The sequence below is a fragment of the Artemia franciscana genome, chromosome 2, assembly GCF_032884065.1.
Source record: "Artemia franciscana chromosome 2, ASM3288406v1, whole genome shotgun sequence".
Lineage (NCBI taxonomy): Eukaryota > Metazoa > Arthropoda > Branchiopoda > Anostraca > Artemiidae > Artemia > Artemia franciscana.
The window spans coordinates 11,101,122-11,124,383 of NC_088864.1; the positions used below are offsets into that span (position 1 = coordinate 11,101,122).

Consider the following 23,262-nt stretch of genomic DNA (forward strand, 5'->3'; position numbering starts at 1 on the left):
TAGATTCAAAGCCCTGGATATAAACCTTGCCCCATGGACATATTTTAAGGGCGCTCGTGATTGAAGTATGTAATGTGGAATAGAAGAAAAGCATACGAATTGCAAGAGTTTCTATGGCTAAAACGGGGTACATTTCGAAATTATCCTGGTTCCTTGCATATTCAGAATGAAAATTCTGAATTTTTAATTTGTCTTTAACTGAAGCGTAGATTTCAAATGAGAAAAGCGGAAAAGGAGTTCTAAAAGGAGATCCTAGGATGAAGGAAAAGGTAAAAGAGTGTCTTTAATATAAGATTATTATTCAAGAGTAGATTGAGGAAGAGAAAGATAAGTATCAAGAAATTTTGCTCGAGGTTAGGAAATATAGCCTATGGGTAGCAAATTTTAAGGCCCACTTTGGATATGGTATGTGCAGTTACTGTGGATAGTGCAGTAAAACTGCACTGTCAAAGACACAGATGAAACGTACATTTTTGAAACAGAGATTCTGAACGTATATGCACGCTTCGGATGATAGAGGAATTTGTCTTACGATCTGACTGAACAGGCCACAGGAGAACTTGGAATGTAGGGCCAACAAAGGGATTATTAGATGCATCCTATTTCCACTCAATGAAAATTTTTCAGATAATACCTCCCCCTTGTCCAAAGGTCATAGTTATGTAAACTTATGACTCGGGTTTATGTAAGGTGGTTCTGTAGATGGTTGTATGCAAGATATAGTACTTTTAGTGGTTCAGCTTTATGATTCACTGTTTACTTTTTTTTATACTTGATCAGAAGAGAGACCTTTCGATCTTTTTCAAACAATATGCATATTGTATTTATTTCAGTATGAATTTATTACAATTCAAGTTACATCAGCTGTTTCAGAATTAGTAGGCCGCTCAGTGAAACTTGAGTCTAAAGATTAATTGACCATAAAAATTTTAAAACGTGCCGACTACGAATGGCAACAAGACGAACGCCAAGACGATTTAAAAATCCCAGAAAAAAATCTCCAGACACTAGTACACCCTATTTCCATGATAAAATTTCGTGCCAATTAAAGTTTCCAAATGGTAATGATGTAAGATAATAAGCTTACAGTGAAATGGAATATTTTCTAGACCTTAGAACGGTTTTGTGTCCTTTAAAAACGGAAACAAAAAATATTGCTCAAGAAAATTGCTCAGCTTCTTAATCTAAAAAAGTCACGGGAATTGGAATTTGAAAATTGATAGAACATTCGAAAATAATACGTTGAACAGGCTTTGAACTATAAAATGACAAATTACAGCAAAGTGTTTGGCAAAAGTTTAAGAGATATGTACAGAAACGAGCTATTGAATAGTACCTTAGCGGGACAGGACTCAAAATGCCCTCACGCAGACTTTAATACTTTTGGATGAAATAATTCAAATAAAATATAAAAAAAAATCGAAAAAAAGTATGCCTTAGCAAATTTGAAAATTGTTATTACAGAAGTTCATAAGAGTTGAGGGATTACTTCACATTATTACTTCACGATTATTATCAGGCAATTAGATTTTTTTGTTAGGATACGGAAGTTTTAGGAAGTTGTGAAAAAGGAACATGAAATTATAGCTATTAGAGAGAAAGAATTATGAAGATTACCAATAATAATTATGAAAGAGAAAGCGGCAGGGGGACGGTATTATGAAGTATTTGAAAGCTTATTTCTGTTCTGGTATCTTTTTTTGCTAGATAGGTATATTATTTATATTTTTTTCATTACCTTTTTCACGAGTTTTTCATGAATTTCCCCTTTTTCCTTATTTTTGTGCTATATTATTTTTTTATTTAAGTAATTTGAAATTATTATTTATTTAAATAATCCTTATTTTTGGGATAATAAAATAAGGAAATAAATAAGTGGAATTGAGCCTAGAGTCTATTAGTAATTTTTACACAAAGATGCCAATCCCTGGAAATCCATAGCTATGAAGCAGTATCATTTACTTATACATTTGAATATCTGTCGACTCTCTTTGACTATATGTGAGGGGGCGCTGACGCCTAGCTATGTGTGCCATACGGTTCTACCACGCTTTGCACACTCTCAAAACATATACTATAGTTCCACCATGTTTGGCATGCGCCACTTGGTGTACATGATTCCGGAGAAAGAGCTACCCTTCGACTATATGTTGAAAAGATAAATTTAAGGTTTAAATTATTTTTATAGTAATTATGATTGATGAATCTCTTATGCGCAACATTACACTACAAACATTTACCCAAGAAACAGTTTCATATAACCTATGGTGAATGTACAGATAAGTGAAAATTAAGCGTATTTTACGCTCAATTAAATACCTTGTGGGAAAAAACAAAGCTTAGGTATTGATTTTTCTTTGCAAATTAAATTTTTACGTATGCCACACTTGGGGGAAACTAGAAATCTTAGTCATTAGTCAACATCGCAAATACTGCGTCTAGGATAGGCCAAATCCGCAAACACGTTCCTGTATATGTCAAGGAGGCACACTCGTGCCTCTATAGAGAGGCGACACACGACAATGTTAAGCGATCTTCGGTTCCAGTGGTCGCAGACGGATGGGGAGGGATGCATTTCGTAGCCCGAGCTCCAACTAAGAAACCTGCAAAATTTCATCCCCCTCCAACTTTTCCTTCATGGGGAAAATCTGGCCGAAAGTTTCGACCTGTCAACCCAAGCCCCCCTTTAACGTTGTCCGATCGGACTGAAATTCACAAGTTAAGGTCCCCTAGGGCCCAGGAGCTTATCCACGAAATTTCAGCTTGATCCGATAACTCCTTCCCTGTTTTCCAGAAACCACGCATAGCCACTTAAAATTCATTTACTTTTTTTTTCCTAGACGCCTACAGGTCACATCCGACATCGGATCAGGGTGTACGAAGACTCATTCGATGCGGAATTCTCCGATTAATTTTCCTGGAAAGTTTCGTAGGAAAATCTTAACCCCCCGAAAGTTTCGACCCTCCAACCCCCCCACCCCTTTTAACGTTGTCCGATCGGGCTGAAATTCACAAGTTAAGGTCCCCTACGGCCCAGGAGCTTATCCGCGAAATTTCAGCTCGATCCGATAACTCCTTTCCTGTTTTCCAGAAACCACCCATTAGCTATTTAATTAACGGATTTCTCTCCATAAGAGCCCATGTTAATTTGAAATTTTTAAAAGCTATTGAGAAGTTATATTTACACACATGCAAGTTATTAGCTCAGTTGGTAGAGCGTGAGACTTTTAATCCTCGGGTCAAGGGTTCAAGTCCCTTACGGGCGGTTTTTTTTCACAACATCAAAAAAATTTTGATAACACCTGGACAGCTTATCATTTGAGAGATAACAGAATATTAGCTTCTTATGAGCAAAAGAAACATTTCGGTCATTCTATCTATTTTTTTTCTATTTTATACAATGATTTAAAAGCGGGGGGAGGGGGGGGGGGTTCCTCTCCTAATTCCTGTACGAGGAGTACTCCTGTACGAGGAGTACAGGAATTATTAAATTACATCCACCATGGATTGTAGAAAAACGTACAGAATTAATATGAAAAAAAATTAAACCTGCACAAAAGAGTCTTTAAAAGCGGGGGGTTTGCCTCTCCTAATAGTCTTCTTATAGTCCTAATTTTTTTCTATTTTATACAATGATTTAAAAGCGGAGGGGCGGCAGCCACCCAAGTTCCTCTCCTAATTCCTGTACGAGGAGTACAGGAATTATTAAATTACATCCACCATGGACTGTAGAAAAACGTACAGAAATAATATGAAAAAAACTTCGTTTTCTTAAAGAGTTAAAGAGGCTGCGTCCCAAAGTCGAACCTTAAAACGTACAGGAATTAGAAGAGGCAGTTGGGGGGCTGCCGCCCCCCAAACCCCCAGCTTTTAAAGACTCTTTTGTACAGTTTTTTTTGTGGGGGGACTTCATTGTTACTATTTACTAGTTTCGGCGCAATGGTTCTCCTGTCCTCTTGTGTTTAACATTTTTCGAAGTTATTCCATTATTCATTCATTTCAATTTTTTGTTAATTAAAAGAGGGCCTTTCCGAAGCCAAGAGCGGGGGGTTAGCAAAAACACAAAAAACCTGTACAAAAGAGTCTTTAAAAGCTGGGGGTTTGGGGGGCGGCAGCCCCCCAACTGCATCTTCTAATTCCTGTACGTTTTAAGGTTCGACTTTGGGACGCAGCCTCTTTAACTCTTTAAGAAAACGAAGTTTTTTTCATATTATCTTATTGTAGAGGTTGCTATCATGTTCATGTAGGCTATCTATTCATATGACTTAAGAATAAAAATTGTTTAAGGAAAAAAATACAAGGACTGAATACGCTGCAAAAAATAAATTGAATTTCCAACAAATTTTTTGCAGGAATTTAAACCGATCAAAGAAAATCCAACAAATTATTGTCCTCCAGCTGTTTAAATCCCAATTATTTTTTTAAACATTACAAACAATTTTAGTCGAGTCTCAAACAATTTTCTTTTTACAGTGTAGTTTATGTTTGTGATATGTCACTGAAATGACTAGTCGGTACGTTACTAGCGTGTTATAGCGACCACACTCAAGAAGTGAAGTTAGGTTAATGATAATGAAATATGGCTCTTTCGCATTCATTCTCGACCTTGATAGCTGTCCTTTCGAATGGATCACCTTTGGGGCTCCTCTGAATGGCAACAGCTTCACTTCACTCCTTGCTATGGGTCGTGTTTTGTACTATGCATTGTATTAAATACAAACGAAACCTAACCTAACCATCTCTATATATTGAATATTTAATTTACAATACACCTGCATAGTAGTTTATCTCACTCGGGCTAAGCTGATTATCTCAAAGGGGACCCAAAAAAACCGGTTTCATTACAGATCAAGAACAAAGTGTTGTCGCTATAATACGTGAGTACCGACTATTTTACAGCTTTTGGATAAGAATAAATAATAAAAATCAGTCATTTATAGCATTGTATCAAAAATCTGATCATATCATCTTACAAATTAGATGCAAAAGGGATAGCAAACATATGATAGCGGCTTGAGGTTATCCATTGAGGATATCAGATCGGCTTGAGGATATCAAAATAAACTGAACACGTACTAAAAAAAAGGCCTTAGGAAGACCACCCCGAACTCTCACCACATTTATGACTTTTTCAACAATTGTCCAATGTTTGTCGTGTAATCCGTCTGTCTTTTGCAATTCTTTTTCATCCTCACCCCCTGTCCGAAATTAAATTCCGCCTACATGCCTAATATACAAACATACGACACTTAAATAGTCTGGATTTTAATCACTCACAAAGGAACTTTTAGGTTGTAGCCTATTTGAGAACTATTTATTTTTTTTAATTAAATCATTTATATAGTTTTATCAGCGTCTGTCCTCAGGTTACATTACTAGTTTACTTTTCAGCTTATGACAAATTCCCTAAAAGTAGGCAATTTATTTCGCTAATTTTTTTTACCTATAAAAGTAGATAGAACAAATAATTTTATTTCAGTTTTATTAAACAACTTGAAGATCTCGACGATCTCTCTGAGTAGCACTAGATGGCAAAGCAATCTTTCTCGGAGATGAACTTAAATACCCTTTGCTAAAACCCGGCCATACTTTGTAGGTACAATGTCACACCGGCAAAACAAGCGGTACTATTTTATCAATAATTTAGCAAATGAAGTATTCTTGATTTCAAAGAAAAGTTAGCTTTTATATAAAACATGATACAACTTCTTATGTTAATGTAAAAGTGAAATTTATTCATTTTTTATGCAACCCTTCTTGTGTTAATTTAAATCCAAAATTCTCAAAAAATGAACTTGATATTCGAATTCTATTAGTTTTTATTAGTTCGTATTAATATTTATCTCACCATTAATGCAAATTTACTATGACTCCAAAATTTCAAGGCTTGCAGATGAATATTTTGTCATACATAACCATAACAAGATCCTTGGTCATAAACATATAGAAGTATAATATTTTTGAACGTTTCAGAATTGAATGTAAAAAATGCACCAAATTAACTGTTCATTGTGATTGTGAGCTATGATTAAGAATTTATGTTCTCGGGTTTCTCACGGTCACCCGAGTGCCATACCACACAGCATATTCATCCAAACTTAAACCCCAAATTTTGATATATTGACCCGAACAAAGCGTAACCTGTACTTAGTGGGAAAAAGGCAGACATAGGCCATTTTGGGCTTCATCCCAATCAACAGTTTGAATGCTTCGTTTAATTCAAAGACTTAATTATCATAAAGATTTGGAATCTCTTTCTTTGAAAATTTTCATCTGGCAGACATGAAGAATGCAAACTAAATTTGTGAAAATTCAAGAAGCTCTTGGGTAGGCAAATTTCTCAAACAGTAGACTTATTGAGGATATTGAAATATCTCTTCTTCTAGCTATCTTTCTATCTATTCTATCTATAAGAGTGCTGTCATTACATTAACATACTTTTGACAGTGAAAACAAGATTTTATGGTTTGAATTGGATAAGCCTAAGTGAAAACTTAGCCAACCATGTATATCTTCAGAGAAAATAAGAAATTCAACTTTGAACAAAAAGATATCAACATGCATATATGCACTTTTTGGTAGTACCAATTGCCAAGTTAAAAAAATAGGGTGAAAAATTGTAAAAAAAACTAAAAATATGTTGCATAAAATAGCTCAAAAAAATGTCGCTATCACTTGCATGTGTAGTTGTCTTAGGAACCAACAGCTAGTTACTTTTTACATTTTTAGAAAGGTCAAATTTAACGACTGTGTTGTAATTCATTTTTCTTTTTTAATTTCACCATTCAAAATGGCAACATGGATGAAAGAAACTTCATAATTCTGAAATAACAAAAAAAGGACTTCGAAAATAACCGTTTTCATGAATGAATGGTCCACAAAAGATGGATCCAGGTGCAGAATGTTTCTAGCCTATTTTGATTTCCTTAGTACTATGAGAACCTCCTAAGCTGTTAAACTCCTTAAACAGAAAATTTGTTGAGGGTAATAATAAATAGCATTTTGTTACTGAATTGTGAGGGTTCTTCGCAGTCAATAGCCGGCTCACTGAGAAAACAAAAACATTCTCACTACCAAAAAAAAGTATTTAAAAAAAGAAGAGTGATTTATGGAGCCAAACACGTTCAGCGGCACACTATTTAAGAAGGAGGTGGAACAAATTTAGACACAACACCCAAATGATAGAATTATATGGTATATGTAAAAACTATACAGAAATCTTAACAAGTTGAAGACTAGGGGAAGGGATTAAAGCCCCCACTGGGCATATGTGCCTAATGTAAATTTTGTATTCGAATTTCAAGGAATAATACAATATTTGCACTTGGTAGTGTCAAGCAGACTTGTACACAAAAGCAGAAAGGGGCTCAGAGGTTGGGGCACATAAAAGAGGCACAAAAACGTCGTCACTATCATGGACACGAATCGGCCTCTTAGAAATTACTTCAAAACATATGAAGATAACAATCAAAGTTTGAAAGAAAAGATGGATAACACGAATTAAATAAAAAATAACACAAAATTCACTTTTGAGAAATGAGGAATATTAGTCAGGTGTTCTACCTGAAACTTTGGCCAGGATAATACTGAATTTTGCGTTTATTATAAAATTGCAGAAAAAAAGCACATATTCTTGCCAGAATTTTTTACTTAAGACAAATGTTTTAGATTTCAGCAGATTAGCAGCTGACAAGAGAAAATAAGCCATTGGAGTAGTAGGTCATTAGCCTACATACTGTGCCATGATTTCCTTAGTTCTTAGCATTAGTAAAACTCAAATTTAAAATTTTTTTTTTAGAGAAGGAATGGACTATATCTTCACACGGGTTAGTGAACCAGAATTTGCTACAACTGCATATTATAACCTAGTAGACCCATTCATGATGAGATTTTACTGTCGCTTAGACGTGTCTAGTGCTAATTTGAGCCAATCAGAGTTTTCCACCCAATCACAAAATTCTATGAAAAATCTGATTGGCGTAAATAGTGCTAGTTTTATCTCGGCATTAGAAAAATTTCATTGTGAATGGGCCTTTACATTTATAAACAGACATTATCTGTTCTGTAATGCTTCTGAACAAAGTAAGCGCTTTTATCATATTTGATGATTGAGATATTGGACCATTTTTTCGTGAATGTCTTAGAGTTTAGTTTTGGAGGGGCTATTTTCTACATAAAAAACCGTATCTTAAAGTTTTGTACATGCACAAAACAATAATTAACTAAAAATAAAGCCTCAAATTCCTCGTATAGCCTTGATATTTCTTTTCTCCATGAGTATTTGTGCATTTTAGGACAGGCGTATACAGGAGGCAAGTCCCAAAGAAAAATAGGCCCAAAAAATTACTCGCCCCATAGACCCAACAAAAATACTCGCCCCTAGAAAAATCCTCAAAAGCAAGGATAAAGCTAACCCATAAAACAAAATAAATTTGACTTCTCATATCTTGCCAGTTGCACTCTGGTAATAGAAAAATCCCTAGCCATCCATGCATCTCCCTTTTAGTTTTTGAGATGACACGCTAGATTTGCATAGATGAACATTACCAATGGTTTTCTATTCTGTATCACTTATTGTCATACTAATTCCGTGCAAAAAATCACAATTTATAGTTGCACACAGATAGCCGCCACGTTCAAGGGCTATATAGACCTAGCTTTCTCTTCCAGGGCTTTAGGAACGTACAAGTGCAGATGATGAGCGAGCTTGGTCTATAGAAAGGGTAGCATATTCTTGACAAGTTATTGTAAATTTCTAAAACATTAACACTCAGTGTAATAAGACAATTTCTTTGGCCAACCTATCAAGTAGCATATAAAGTGAGCTAGTAACTCTCCAAACCTTATATTGGAAATATTCCAACATACTGAGAAATTCGCCCCAACATAAAAGTCAACCTAAATACGTTCAAAATGAGCGTTAACCTAGATAGAAATCTCAGTTCGGAAGCTGGCACAAAACACGCCCGTAATGAGTAAATACAGCCCTTTTTAGCATGAAAAACGCGAAGTCTGTCTTGGAAGGGAGGAAGGAGGAGCTACCACTCCTAGACCTCGGTTTGACCCCTCCCCCAAGCTGAAACTTAGTTTTTTTTTAATCTTGTCAAAACTAAGATAACCATGCATAATTCAAGCATCCACAGAAAAGGTCAGTTTCTCACAGTATGACTTTTATGATACTATATGGCTCATTTTTCCAGTTTTGACCGTCATTTTCTCTTGATTTGGGAAAATTGGCTCCGACTCCCTCCAGAAATTTTGACGAAATTACACCCCTGCTTCACCCTGTGCATATATCACAAAGTAACAAAGTTGAAGTTCCTTTCTGTTTATCTTATTTAAAACGTTTCTGAACCTTATACGTACAGCTTGTTAAAATTCCAAGGTTAACTTACCTGAAAGGTAAATGACAGACACGTTGTGTAAATATTGAAGAATGAGATTTATCAAGCTTATTATAGTGATTACGCCTATATCAGAAGACTATCGAGGAAAAAGGGATCTTTGAAAGCGATGTTGTTGGCAATTCCGATCACGTATGAAGTTGGATTCTTTGGAATAGTAAATGAATATTGCTTTATTCAAATGAGAATAAAGAAACATTTAGACAATATAAATAGAAACCGTCCTAAAAATCTGAGAGGGTATTTCTCCCTCCTAAACCCCCGCTCTATAGGCTATACTAAAGTTCAAGTTCCGTTATAGAAAAGCGACGCACATTTTCAAACTTGTTCACTATATCACAATGCTTCAAGAATGAATTAATTCAATCAAGTGTACTTGTTTTAAAATATATAGTTTCCAGTCAGGTAACAAACGGTAAAATTGCCAGTTTCAGTTTTTTTGAAAAAATATTAGGTAAAAAAAAACACTGACAATTATAGGTAGACTGCATATGAAACATTCTAATAAGTCTTTAGTGAAGAGCAAGTAACTCTTTAGCAGAAAGAGATACCTCGACCCCCCCCCCCCCCCCGAGTATGATTTGAGCTCCCATCCCCTTCGGGTATTGAAGATAATTCATGTTCGTTCTAAACTTTAAATAATTTCTTTTTGTTTATTATGTTGAATTCGCTTTTTTATTTGTACTGTAAATCAGAAATAAAAGTACTTACGTATTGGCCGGACACCACGCGAGAAGTGAAGTATGGTTAATGCAAATGAAATGAAACAAAATAGGATGAAAATATAATAGTTTATGAGCAAAATTTGGGCTACAAATTGGCACATTAGGGGGGGGGGAACTAAAGCATAGCATATATTAAATACATAACCTAACCAAAATACCAACTAAATCTTTAAATAAATATACCTACAATGTATATTCACTGTGAGCTGAAGCTAACTGTCTGGTATAAAGAATTCACTTGACTAATTTCTTGTATTATGTTCGCTATACAATTCTCGCGTATTGTCTGGCTAATACGTAAGCACCGAAATAAATTACAGAATCCACAAAAAAGTGTTTAAAAACTAAACGCAGGACCATGTGGACGTGACCTTTGAAACTGGTAAATTTTCTTAATGATTTTGAAAACTTAAGCAGAACCTTTTCGCGCAATTTTCTAGTCTTATGACATTCTGGTCCAAATTCAGCCAAAACTGACATATAGTGGTGGGAAACCGTACTTTATCAAGGCAAACTTTTGTACTTCTCCAAACGGGCACTAAGATTTGACAGACTTCCCTTGAACGTATCAATTCACTATTCTCTACAGCCGCTGATAAGCAGACTAATCAGGATTTATAACATAATTTCCTCTCCCTGTCCTACAAAGATCCGGTGCCCTTAGAAAATACTTGTTATTTTTTTTTATTACCTCTTACTGCTTGCAGTGCTCAGAGATCAACAAAGTAGCAAGGGGGAGGGGTTACTCATAATATTTTGTCCTAATCTTTTATATAGCATAAATACCTGTGTCAGCCTAGATTTATAACTCTTATGATTGTTTGTCCCGAATGGCCTGAGCCCTCACAACACTAGCTTTCAAAAATCCTCTTTAATTTTCTATGTAGGCCCATAAGATAATCTTTAGGCTATTTAAAAATGAACCAATAATTTATAATTATAAAATGTTATAATTTATAAAGTTTATAATTACAGCTAGTAAAAATTTTAAGTCCTCAGATATAAAAACAAATATAATATTGGTCCAAAAACAATAGATCACAAGGACCTGTTGAGGTCAATAGATAAGAAAAGATGTAAGCCTACAAATAAATGTACAGGTACAGGTCCGGAGTTTTGGAGATGTGGGGAGGTAGGCCTACTCCATAGTATTTTCCGAGGGAGGAAGGGGGAATATATAGTTAAAATCAGGGTTGTATCCAGGATTTTTTTCGGGGAGGATTTTTTTGGGGGGAGGGTTACAAGAAAACTTAAAAACGTATCTAAAATTTAATTGATTCATTTTTGTTGGGTTTTTATGAGTCAGAGAAACATATCGGAAGGGTTATATCCCCTAATCCCCCACCTGGATACAACCTAGCCTAAAATACATATTCAGGCCCTCTTTCTTTACTGTTCCTGAGCAGTTGTTCCTTCCCAGTTCATGTGATCTTAATTACGGAGAAATTCATGTTGTCTGAGATAACACCCCCACCCCCACCCTGTAAATAAGTTTCACAGAAATACGAATCTGCTTTTTCACGTCTTGACAATCCCTAAAAGGAATCCCGTATTTCCCCTTAACTTTCCTGTGAGTTGGATACATGTGAACAATTACGAATAGTCAAATTATTCGCGGCAGCTAAGACTTAAAACATACAAAATAACTTAATGAAGGACAAACAAAATTGTTTCGTATTCACAAACACTAGGCATTAATATAAAGTCATTCAGAGGTAAGATGGGGTCAATGACAACTCAATTAAGAATTTAGAAAAAAGAATTGTCTGTGGTGTTCCGTGACATTTAAATATACTAGTCATTCAGATGCCTTAAAAAATAAAGAAATAATCTATGCAAATTGTTAACATCAGTCATAGAGCGCAACCTAGGGGCTTAAAGCATTTAAAATGCTAAAAACAGACGGATTTATTATGTCCTTTTAAAATATTAATGCAATTCTCGGTCTTTTCGGTAAATCAGGCCTGCGTGACAAATCGAGAAGACTTTAACTGTCAGAATGTAACCACGGCTAGATTTTATGAATGGAGAGACTACCCTTCGTGAACACAGTGTATCTTCGGAGAACAAAATCTCCATAAAAATAATGACATTTCTACACGGTTCTGGAAAAATAGCAAAAATAATTGTTTAGGAGGCTGTCGTTTCTAAGACGATCCTAAATCTTTATAATATACTGGGTACTTGTATGATATATCCACCAAAGCAAGTACCGATGTTAAGAAAACAAGGTACTTGTCTATTATCTAAAACACACTCGAGAGGTGAAGTTTGGTGACAATTAAATATGATGAAAATAGAATGCTTAATTAGGAAAATAGTGAAGGTCATTTGTGAATTATTAAATTTGGAGCTTCGGCGTTGCTGACCGTCTCAAAGACAAAGAAAAGTTCATTATTAACTCGATTCATAACCTAGTTTTTTTTAGTTCATTATTAACGCGATTCTTGAGGGCACCGGTTAGGTTGCTTTGACAAGTGATAGAATATAGTGTCTCACCATGGATGTTCAAATTAAGATTTGGGATTTGCCAAGGACCGAAGAACAGGCGTCCAGGATAAGGGGTTTTTGCCCAATACAAATCACTGGCCACACCATGACTTTGTACTATTACGAGAAGCAACATTTTTGGAATTGTAACACTGCGTTCTAGGAGCATATTTCCAAGTTGTAGTTTTCACAATTTTCTATTTAGTAGTATTCTAGTATTCTATTTTCATCATATTTTGTTTTTTTTATTAGCATTAACCAAACTTCACTTCTCGAGTGTGTTATATAACAGACAAGCACCGAAAACAGTTCATACTTTATGATATTCAGAATAATCATAGTTAATATATTTTACACGCAGCCTCGCCATACTCTACCCCCATCTAATGTGGAGCTGTATAGCCTAAATTATATATTTTTAATGCATTGTAACTTGTTTTTACAGTTTTGGTTTTGTCATAGTCGATTACAAGGTTAGACGGGCTGAAACAACTGAGAAGCATAGATATGAAATATTTAATTTGGGCTACATATTTGCACATTAGGAGGGTTGGGGGGTAAATATAGCAGAGCTGCATGCAAATATGTTAACTATAATTATTCTGCACATCATGAAGTAATAATTGTTTTCTCAACGTGGGTACTTGTACAATACAGCTGTGGTTGATATACCACTTCGTTTTCTATGGAATAGCCTGTCAAATCATGTTGAAAGCAGCACCTTCATAAAGTAATATGAAATTTGCACGCTCTCTCTCTCTCTCTCTAGGAGAAATACCGAAAATTATTTTTTTGGAGCTTGACGTTTCTAAAACAATCCCAATTCTTGATAGTAAAGTGAGAATATCTTTAAAAAATATTTAAAGAATCTTTAAAAAAATATGAGCAATAAAAAAAAATTAAGCTGAAATGTAGTTACTGACATTGAAATGACTTTAAGCTAGGAGTTACCGTCCAGCTCTATATTCATTAGTTTTATCATTACCATTTCACATCAGACATGAGCGCAATAAGTTATTTTTGACGGGAGCAAAGCTTAAAGAAATAGGAATTAGAAAGAAGAAAAACAGGAAAATTTCACGGAAAAACCAGAAAGATAGAGAAGAAACGTAAAAAATTATCTGTACATAGTTGTGCTGGACACCTCTTACTTTTCGGCAGTATATCTGATATACGCCATTATTAGAAAGCATAGAGTAACATTAAACCCCTAAGCGAGCAGAATTTATTCTATACTGGAGGAGGGCTGTCCCCTCTGTATCCCCAATCACTCCAGGACGTAGAAGCTTCAGATGAAACCTACTCATTGGATTGGAAATTGAGAGGTCTAGGCCTCTTTGCAAAGTCAACAGTTATTGGAGACCAATGAGCTTAAAAATTCGTTTCATTAAAAATACTATTTCGTTAAATTTCGTTAAACATCTGAACCTTTTGTTACCCTTTAGGACATCTGATCAACATTTTGAGGTATATATTTTGTACTTCCTCTGAGATTGCTCAACTTTTTCGTAAGAAGGAATTTTATACGGTGGGGGGAGATTCCTGTAGTGAAAGGCTGGATCTCCATAAGAAAAGACCACTATTGAATTGGATCAATCCAAACTGGCCATCAAAAGTGTCTCAGACACAAAATCACTTTAGTCATAAAAAAATGTATAACTGCATTTTGAAAATTAAAAAAAAGTTCTTGGATGGGGTAAGTCGCACATCTCCAATTGGTATACATCTTGAGGGCACCGTTTGCTTTGACGTGCATAATGCACTTCCACAAGACAACAGGTCAGGCGTGACATATTTTGGTCCACACATTGTTTGCCCCACCTGGTGACATCAGGTGGCACATCAGGCTGATGTAAATAATTTTGGAAAATTGGTGACTCTTCGAGGTATTCTAGGCCTATTATATTGCTGTGGTACTTATGTTTTATAGCCACCAAACTCAAGTTCTTGGTCTGAGTAGAATCGGCTTATTTTTGTATTTCAGTATTTACTCGGTGACAATCAGCTTAGCGTGAGAGAGATGAACTACAATGTAGGTATATTTTATATATAGAGATGGTATTTTGGTTAGGTTAGGTTAAAATCATTTAATATACTGCGTTCTGGGCTACCTTTAATAACATATATTATTCGTCAACGTAGGTGGCATTATCTTGGGCATGTCACCAGGATGGGCAGAAATCGCTTGCCAAACTCCATCCTGTTTTGGCATCAAAAAGGATCAAGAAGACGAGAACGTCCTAGAAACACCCAAAGAAGTTCAGACAGAAGAGACTTCTTAAATATACATGCGTCCTTATAGCCCGAATGGGAAGACGCGCTAGGTACAATACACCTCTGAGATTACTGGAGACTTGTTGTGGACACCTTGACCACCTCTGGAGGCACAGGAGGAACTAAGGTCTAAGGCAAGGTTCTGGGCGGCCTGATTTCCATAATTCTCTGTTATAGTTTCCATAATTTTGTAACTGAAGTGTATTATTTTTATCATATTTAGGTATATTTCATTAGGGTTAACCTAACTTCACTTCTTGTGTGTTCAAGCTCTTTTATTCTTTGACTATACATATTTAAAACTATTCACATAACATCTCCGGTAGGGAGACTGGCTCGAAAGCTGGGAAAGGCGGCTATAAGAAATAAGCACCATTCCTGCTAATACTTCTAGCAACTCACTGCAACACCAAGCCGCCTGAAGCCAACACAGCTGCGCACACTCCTCCTCCATCTCTGTCCATACAAAGCTTCCCTCTTTATCCCTCCCAATAAGTTCCAAATTCCTTTTAAATTATTTTCTTATGATCTTTTCTAGTCCATATGGGTGTGATATGCTTTTCGTTTAACCCTAGATGAAAGACCGAAAAGGACGATCTTTGGAAATCTGTCATCCTTCCTTTGCAAAACGTGTCCTAGTCATCACAACCTTTCTCTCATTATATCCCTAGAAAGTGATATAGAATCACTTTTATCGCAGTTGTTCAGCATACTGTTGGAATTGAGGTAAGTCAAATGTTTACCCAAAACTACTCGTAGGCAATCCCTCTGAAAAACTTGTAACAAAGCCTCATACGTCTTTTGAAGCGCCCACGTTTCAGAAGTCAAAACTATAAGCATTAAAAATTTCTTAACGCACGTTCCTATTATATTGATTTGTAAAAGATGTTTTGATAATGCGAAGCAATTTCAGACCAACCAATATCATACTGATGGCACGAAATTTCGAAAGTTCCTACAATCATTATAGCAAAAAATTGGTTATCAGGAATATTTGATGCCTTACTATAATCAATGTGAACAGTTTGAACATGCTTACAAAGAAACCGGCTCGACTGAAACAATTGACTATGCTCGTTTATCTAATTCAAATTCTACATAAAAAGTGAACATCTAATAGAAAGAACAAGCAAGCGAAACGCAATCTATGCGATTTCAACTCTTGTTAAGATTGCCTGATAATTACACTAAGAGTTACGTCTGAAATAAAGACAACCATGAATACTAACAAGCTTAATTAAATGTTAATATGCAAGCAAGAAAAATTAACACCCACCTGGAGCTAAATAATCACGCCCATTGTTGATGAAAATGGTGTTGGTGCTGATGCCTTTGAATTGTTTTTATATCTTCGTAATGATGATGATGTCGAATTGGATGAATATGATAAGGGGAAATTGAGGATCTACTTCGTAAGCTAATTTCTGGAAAGTAATATCGGAGCCGCGTCCAAAAACATTTATCTTTCCATCTAATAACTGTAGATGACTTTAAAACATGTCTTAATTCTGCATCTATGTCACTATCGTTTATACGATCAAGTTGTATCACAATTAAACGATGAGATTGGTCTCGCGCAATTTCACTCATTAGTGTACGGACTCCTGGTCTGTACCACTCACTTTGTATATAATTGTTACTAAGAAGTACGACGACTCTTCGAGATGCGTTTGTAGCTGCATATATTGCTTCAACGCCGTAAGCGGTCACTGGCAGATCCCTGTGATGTAAACACAGTCTGTATGAACGTACACAGCCTTCAAATTGCTTACAAACATTTTCTACTAAAAAGTTTTCGTCTTTTATACTATAACTTATGTAAGCATCGTATAATTTCTCACTATCATCACAACAATTGTCTTTCCGTGATATTCGGACGTTAAACCAACTGAAAAAGCGGAAATAGATTTCGTCACGGTGATAAAAAAGGCAACAAAATAGAACAAGTAAAATGGCTGCGAGACTAACTCCAATTACTAAATAGGAGATATAGTCGAAGTCTAGACCAGCTACAGCGAGATCATTTTTTGTTTGTATATTAGGCTGTATTATTGATATACAATTGGTCATATTCTTTTGTAATATATAAATATCAGATCCCTCTTTGCATTCGAGCTGGTTGAAGTCTGATACTTTTGCACGATTGGTCGTGGTCCATTCTTGAAAATCAACTAAAAAACCACAATCACACCGCCAAGGATTGTTGGAAAGATGAAGCTCAATTAAGAATGTATTTCTGGATAAAAGCCATACGTCCATACTATGCAATGAATTTCCGTCAAGTCTCAACACTTCCAACTGCCTCAGATGAAGAAAAGTTGAATTATTTATGTGAGATATTCTGTTATTTTGTAAATATAGAAACCGTAAACTGTCTAACGGCTCAAATTCGAATCCATGCAGCCGTTTTATCATATTATCTTGTAAATGTAATGCTATTAAACGACGAAGCCCTGCAAAAAGGTTTCGAGGAACTATATCAATAAATGAATTATTCATATATAAAGTCCGTAAGTTTTTACGACCCAGAAAAACATGGCTGCTTAGAGATGACAAACGGTTGCCATCAAGGTGAATCTCTGATGCGTCCATGGGTATGCGATCTGGAATGCTTCTATAAGGCCCGTTAGTGCAGTCTACTATATTGACCGACCATGATGAATCATGCCAGCACGAGCAATTACTAGGGCAGCTCATTTCACAGTCACACGCTTCGAAATCACAACAATGGCATAATGAGAAACAATGGGTTTTATAAGAACACAGAAATTGGGAGCTGTCAATTTGGCTAATGGGCATAAATTGGTGGTCTGGGCGATTTTTTAAGCGACAATACACAGTTTCAATGTCCATGAGCCGTGGATAATTTGGAGCGGTTCTCACTTTTTGGAGCCATTCCATATCACAGTCACAAACAAATGGGTTACCAGCTACATAATATTCAATCTTTTGGAGTCCAGTATTAACCTGAAAAGCAGTGAGCTCAAGCTTTTGAAGCTGATTAGCAAACAAATCCACTCGTGTTAAATTATGTTTGTCAGAAAAAGTCTTAGCACCAATAATCGAGATTTCATTATCATTCAGGCTAATGTGATGTATACGATTAGGTATATTGATAGCAGAAATGATTTTAATTTTGTTGAAACTAGCATCAAGGTACTCAATCATCATCTCCTGGAGTTTGTAAAAATTGCCCAACTCATTTATACTATTACTGTGAAGGTCGAGCCACTGCAGACCTTTCGGCATAAATGCATAATCAAACACTTTGATTCTATTCTCTGATATGTTCAACCATGAAAGCTTAGGTAGGTTGTTAAAAATCCCATTTATATTCACTAGTTGATTACTATCGACTCGCAAAGCTTCAAGCGTGATAAGGGGATCGAAAACTCCGGGTTCAACATTTGAAATTCGATTGCTCGCTAAATTAAGAATCTTTAATCCTGACAGAGTTTCAAACGTCTCTTTTTCAATTGACCGAATCCTGTTACCACTAAGTTTCATTGCAAACAGTCCTGATATCCCGGGGAAAGATCCATTTTTTAGTTCTTCAATACTGTTATCAGCTAGATCAAGAGTCTTAAGTCGATTCAAATCTCTAAGGGCGGAAGGAACTTCCTTTAGTGCATTCCCAGAAAAACTCAACTCTTGAAGGTTTGTTAAATTTCGAAACGCATTTGGATGAATATAAGATAATCCATTTCTATCCAAATATAAGCTAGTCAATAAGGGCAGACCTAGCAAGGCACGGGCGTCTAATCTCGCCAGCTTATTGTTTGAAATAGACAAAGTATGCAAATTAATAAGACTTGAAAATGCTGAATTTGGTAAGCTCTCAATTAGATTATTATCAAGGTGTAAAATTTGTAAACTCTGTAAATCACTAAATAATTGAGAATCTACATGCGTTAATTTATTGTTAGACAGCTTTAATATAACTAGCTGAAACAGGCCTTTAAGGCAATCTTGTTGCAACCAATGAGATGTTAATTGATTATGTGACAAGTCAAGCGCAAGAAGCTTATCTTGCTTGGAAAGTAGCTTTGAAGGTACAGCAACAATCATGTTATTTGATAGGTTGACTTCTTGAAGATTTTTAAAGTTTTCAAACAGGCTTGACGGTAAGGAGCTTAACTGATTTCGTGATAAGTCAATTGATTCGATCAAGTCTGATCCACGAAAAGCCTCGCCATCTAACATGACAATGCCATTATCTGAGAGAACCAGAGTCGCTAATTGCCGGAAGTTCTTGAATGAAAAAGGTTTCAAGACAGACAAATTGTTTTTCGAGAGATACAATACCTTTACATGTGGCTCACAATCAAGGGTTTCACTTCCTCCAATATCATCAGTGCTTGTAATTGCATTATAACTTAGATTAAGGGTCTGCAAACTACTTAAACTGCAAAAAATTGGCCCGGGAAAGAGTGCTAGATTGGCATGAGTTATTTCAAGGGAATCGAGATTTGATAGCCCTTCTAGACTATTGACGAAAACATGCAATACAACTGCACTAGACCATTCACTATTATAGGGGCGGATTTCAATATTAGTGAGGCTGTTTAGCCCCATAAAGGTCGAAGATGGAAGAGTGGAGAGCTTACAATGTTCAATTACAAGTTTTTGTAGTCGATTTAAGTGCACAAAATTTCCAGGAATCAGGGAACTCATATAATGAAAAGTAGGACTGCACTGTATCCCAAGTGTCCCGGCAAGGTCTGAAGGAATTGCACTGAAGTTTGATAAATCAATGTCGCTGTTTATAGTCCTTAATTTACATTGTAGATCACTTCCGTCCCTTTGACAATCCTGAGGAATATCAAAACTTAACACTCGGTCAAATAAGAGCACAACACAAAGTAATATCCACATTCTTATTTTCTGGTTCTAATATATCCAAACAGTTGTCATTTCCACTGTTGCTCCGTTGAGCTTTGGCTTCAAACTAAATCAAACTAGAAGAAATTCTCTTGGAGAATCGGCGGTGGTATGCGAAACAGTGTTCCTTCAAGCGGCTAATTGTGACGGCTTTAACTGGCTGAAGCCACAGCAACTTTACTGCGCCTGAAGGTTTAAATAGTACTTAGAATGGTCAGGCAAAAAAAAGGGTAAGCAATGTTATTTGGCACCCTTCTGATTTGTGTAATCTATGGAATGTGCATGTTTTACTCTTTCGGTTTACCCAGTAAATAGTCCTAGATTAACGAGCGGAAATACTAAAATCTTTGTTTCTTTGAATTGTTATAGATAAGGAAGCACAAACAAGATAAAGGTACTTACGCGTTATTCCGAGAACACTCAAGAAGTTTGATCTGTTTAAAATAGGGTTTTCTGTGTGTACTTTCAGATAATCAGCTTAGTCTAAGTGAACTAAACTACAATACAGGTATATTTTAATACATGTATTGTACCTGTGTTTTCAGGTATATTTAATATTTAATATATAGAGTTGGTTAGGTTACGTGTTTAATATAATGCGTTCTGGGCGTCCTGCTTTCCATAATTCTGTGATGTGGTTTCCATTATTTTTTTTTACTAAAGTACTATATTTTCATCTTGGTTAAATATATTTCATTATGATTAATGTAACTTCATTTCTTGAATTTGGTCGGATTAGACGTAAATACCAAGATAAAGAACCAAATAGCTTAGTATTTTCCATTACTAAATATAAGATGTGTTAAATTCATACCTAAGTCAGGGTGATATGGGTTGTATCCATTGACGCCTGCGGAAGGCAATAGGGTGTGGTGTCCTGTTCCCCCATTCCTTCGAGATCCAATTATCTCGAATTTTAAGACACTTATTATTCAAAATATAAGAAAATGTGTTATCTCCCATTTGAAAAAAATTCTTCGTACGTCCCTGGCCGTATCTTTAGGAAAATCAGCAAACTACTCTTTACTGGCTCATACAAGCCGTATCCAAAGGGGGGATAGGGAGTTTGAACCATACCCCCTCTAAATGTTCCGGGATTCTAAAAACGTAACAAAATGAATATAAACATATTCTTAATGCGTATTTCAGAGTTTTTTTTTGTATCACCTCCACCCAAAAAATACTTTTATAAACGCTCCCCCCCCCTCCAGAAAAAAATAATAATAGTAAACCCCGGATACAATCTTGTGGCTCACAATAATTATTCATAAGTTCAGTCATGGAAGTGGGATTTCTGGAAATATTGGCAACCGACAATTAGTCCCTCAAAATGTTTTTATTTATACATCTTATTTCTCATTTAGATATTTTACACATAGAACGCAGCGTAATTCTTCAAATGTCTAAATTTCTATCCATCCCAGCTCCCGTTGCTAAGGGTTAGACATATGCAAATGGCCTTCGACCGAAACAAAGGTCCGTCATGTCTTGTCTTATTTTGACCATGCTGAAAAATCTTAGATATGTACTTCAAATTTACATATTTACTCGAACATTGGTACCTATATAAGATTATTTTAGGTACTCTAAAAATTACGGCTATTCCGATAAACAAACAAATCTAAAACATTGTTTTAAATTAAATTTGAAAACTCGGATGATTTGCTCAATCTTACATCCATTTTAGTGCCTTTTAGGGCGGGGGGGGGGGTGAAATCCAAGCATTTTCCAAAGACAGATATAGCTTCCACCCCCCCCCCCTCCATTATTCGGAAGTGGATTCATGAAATTGTTTTACAACCGAAGGAATTTTCGTTTCTTCAAAGGAAACCCCCTTTTTACGTACTCTAAGCGGTATTATCTTAGCTTACAACTGGGCTGTATCCAGGATTTTTTTTCAGGGGGGGAGGGTTTACAAAGGATTTTTTCTGGTGTGTTTAACAAAAAAAAACTTCAAAAGCGCATAATTTTGTTACATTCATTTTTGTTATGCTTTACAATTCGGAAAAACATTTCGAGGGGGGGCTCAAACCCCCTGCCCCCTGAATACGGCCTTAGCTTACAACGTATGAATCAGGCTTATAATAGGTCAAAATATTTGAAGCACTTTTGAGACAATATCTTTGTTTTTCTTGGAGAAGACAAGGGCCACAAATATGAGAGGTGCAGACTATTGCCCCTTTCTCCCCTATTTGCATAATTTTTTTTTGGGGGGGGGATATTTTCCACGGAGGGGGTGGGACTATTTTTGCGGAAATGTATTTTCTGGATTTCTAGAGGGGGTTATTTTTTGCATGAGTACTTTCCAGGGAGATATTTTCGCAGGGGAGTGGTTTTTCTGTACGAGAATTTTCTTGAGGGAATTTTCAGGGGGGGGGGGTAAATGCCTAGAACTGACTATTCAAACTATGCTTACTTCGTCCTTAAAATTTTGTTTTAAACCTTTAGTTTTTAGCCCATTGAAATAACCCTTCCTGATTTGGCTCGAGAATTGGCAGCTTCAAAAGACTTGAAGAAAATTTGGTTTATATATAATTTCCTTTTAATATTATTTTAGCCTTTTCTTTATCATTATCAGGGCTGTATCTGGGGTTAGTTTTCGGAGGGGGTTTTACAACAGAAGAATTCGGGAGGTGGGGGCTACAAAAAAATTGGAAAAACACATCAACTATTTTTTAAATTTATCGTTGTTAAGTTTCTTACAAGTCGACAAAAATTTCGGGGGAATTAAATTTTAAAAATCTCCGAGTACTCCTTCCTCTATTTCTTTCTCTTTTATTTGTCTTTGAGTTATTTGTTAAATAGTATGTGTGTCTTACCCTTCTTTTAAAGGCCATGGGTTTTGTGAGACTCAGTGCCTTCAATTTCTTGTCTGATTTTTTTGCTGTTAATAATTTTATCTAAAGATAATTTTTAATTTATTAATATTTAATTTAATATCAATTATTAACAAAAACTAGCATAAACACATCCTCTCCAAATGCCACAGCATAATGTGGGGGAGGGATAACCAAACAAATCCACAAAGAAATAACAGTAACCTCAGAAGGGGTTTAAAAAACAAAACATAATTAAAGCATAATTTAGCCTTTAAACAGAATAAGTAGCTTTGACCAGTATTGGAACTGCTTAGGAGCCACAGAGTGATTTTGAAAAAGGAACATCCATCAAACAGTTCGTGGTAACGAACTGTAATAAAGAGCGACCCGGCTCAATAGTAACCAAAACTCTAAAAAATGAAATTTTGATACCAATAGCTACATTAAAAGAATCACATTTTAATGCTAATTTTAAATATATAAGTTTCATCAAGTTTAGTCTTACCCATCAAAAGTTACGAGCCTGAGAAAATTTGCGTTATTTTAGAAAAAAGGGAGAAACATCCCCTAAAAGTCATAGAATCTTAATCAAAATCACACCATCAGATTCAGCATATCAGAGAACCCTACTGTGGAAGTTTCAGGCTCTTATCTACAAAAATGTGGAAT

The 23,262-nt window shown here is 35.7% G+C and overlaps 1 protein-coding gene across 1 annotated transcript in view; it reads right to left on the reverse strand.

Annotated features, from left to right (window-relative positions):
- LOC136037228 (toll-like receptor 6) overlaps window positions 1–19,857 on the reverse strand; it is a 34,183-nt gene extending 14,326 nt beyond the window's left edge. The window contains exon 1 of the mRNA XM_065719837.1: window positions 16,170–19,857. Coding sequence (XP_065575909.1) covers window positions 16,184–19,768 — 3,585 coding nt within the window. The 5' untranslated portion in view covers window positions 19,769–19,857 and the 3' untranslated portion in view covers window positions 16,170–16,183. The remainder of the gene's footprint in view (window positions 1–16,169) is intronic.
- Between the last annotated feature and the right edge of the window lie 3,405 nt (window positions 19,858–23,262).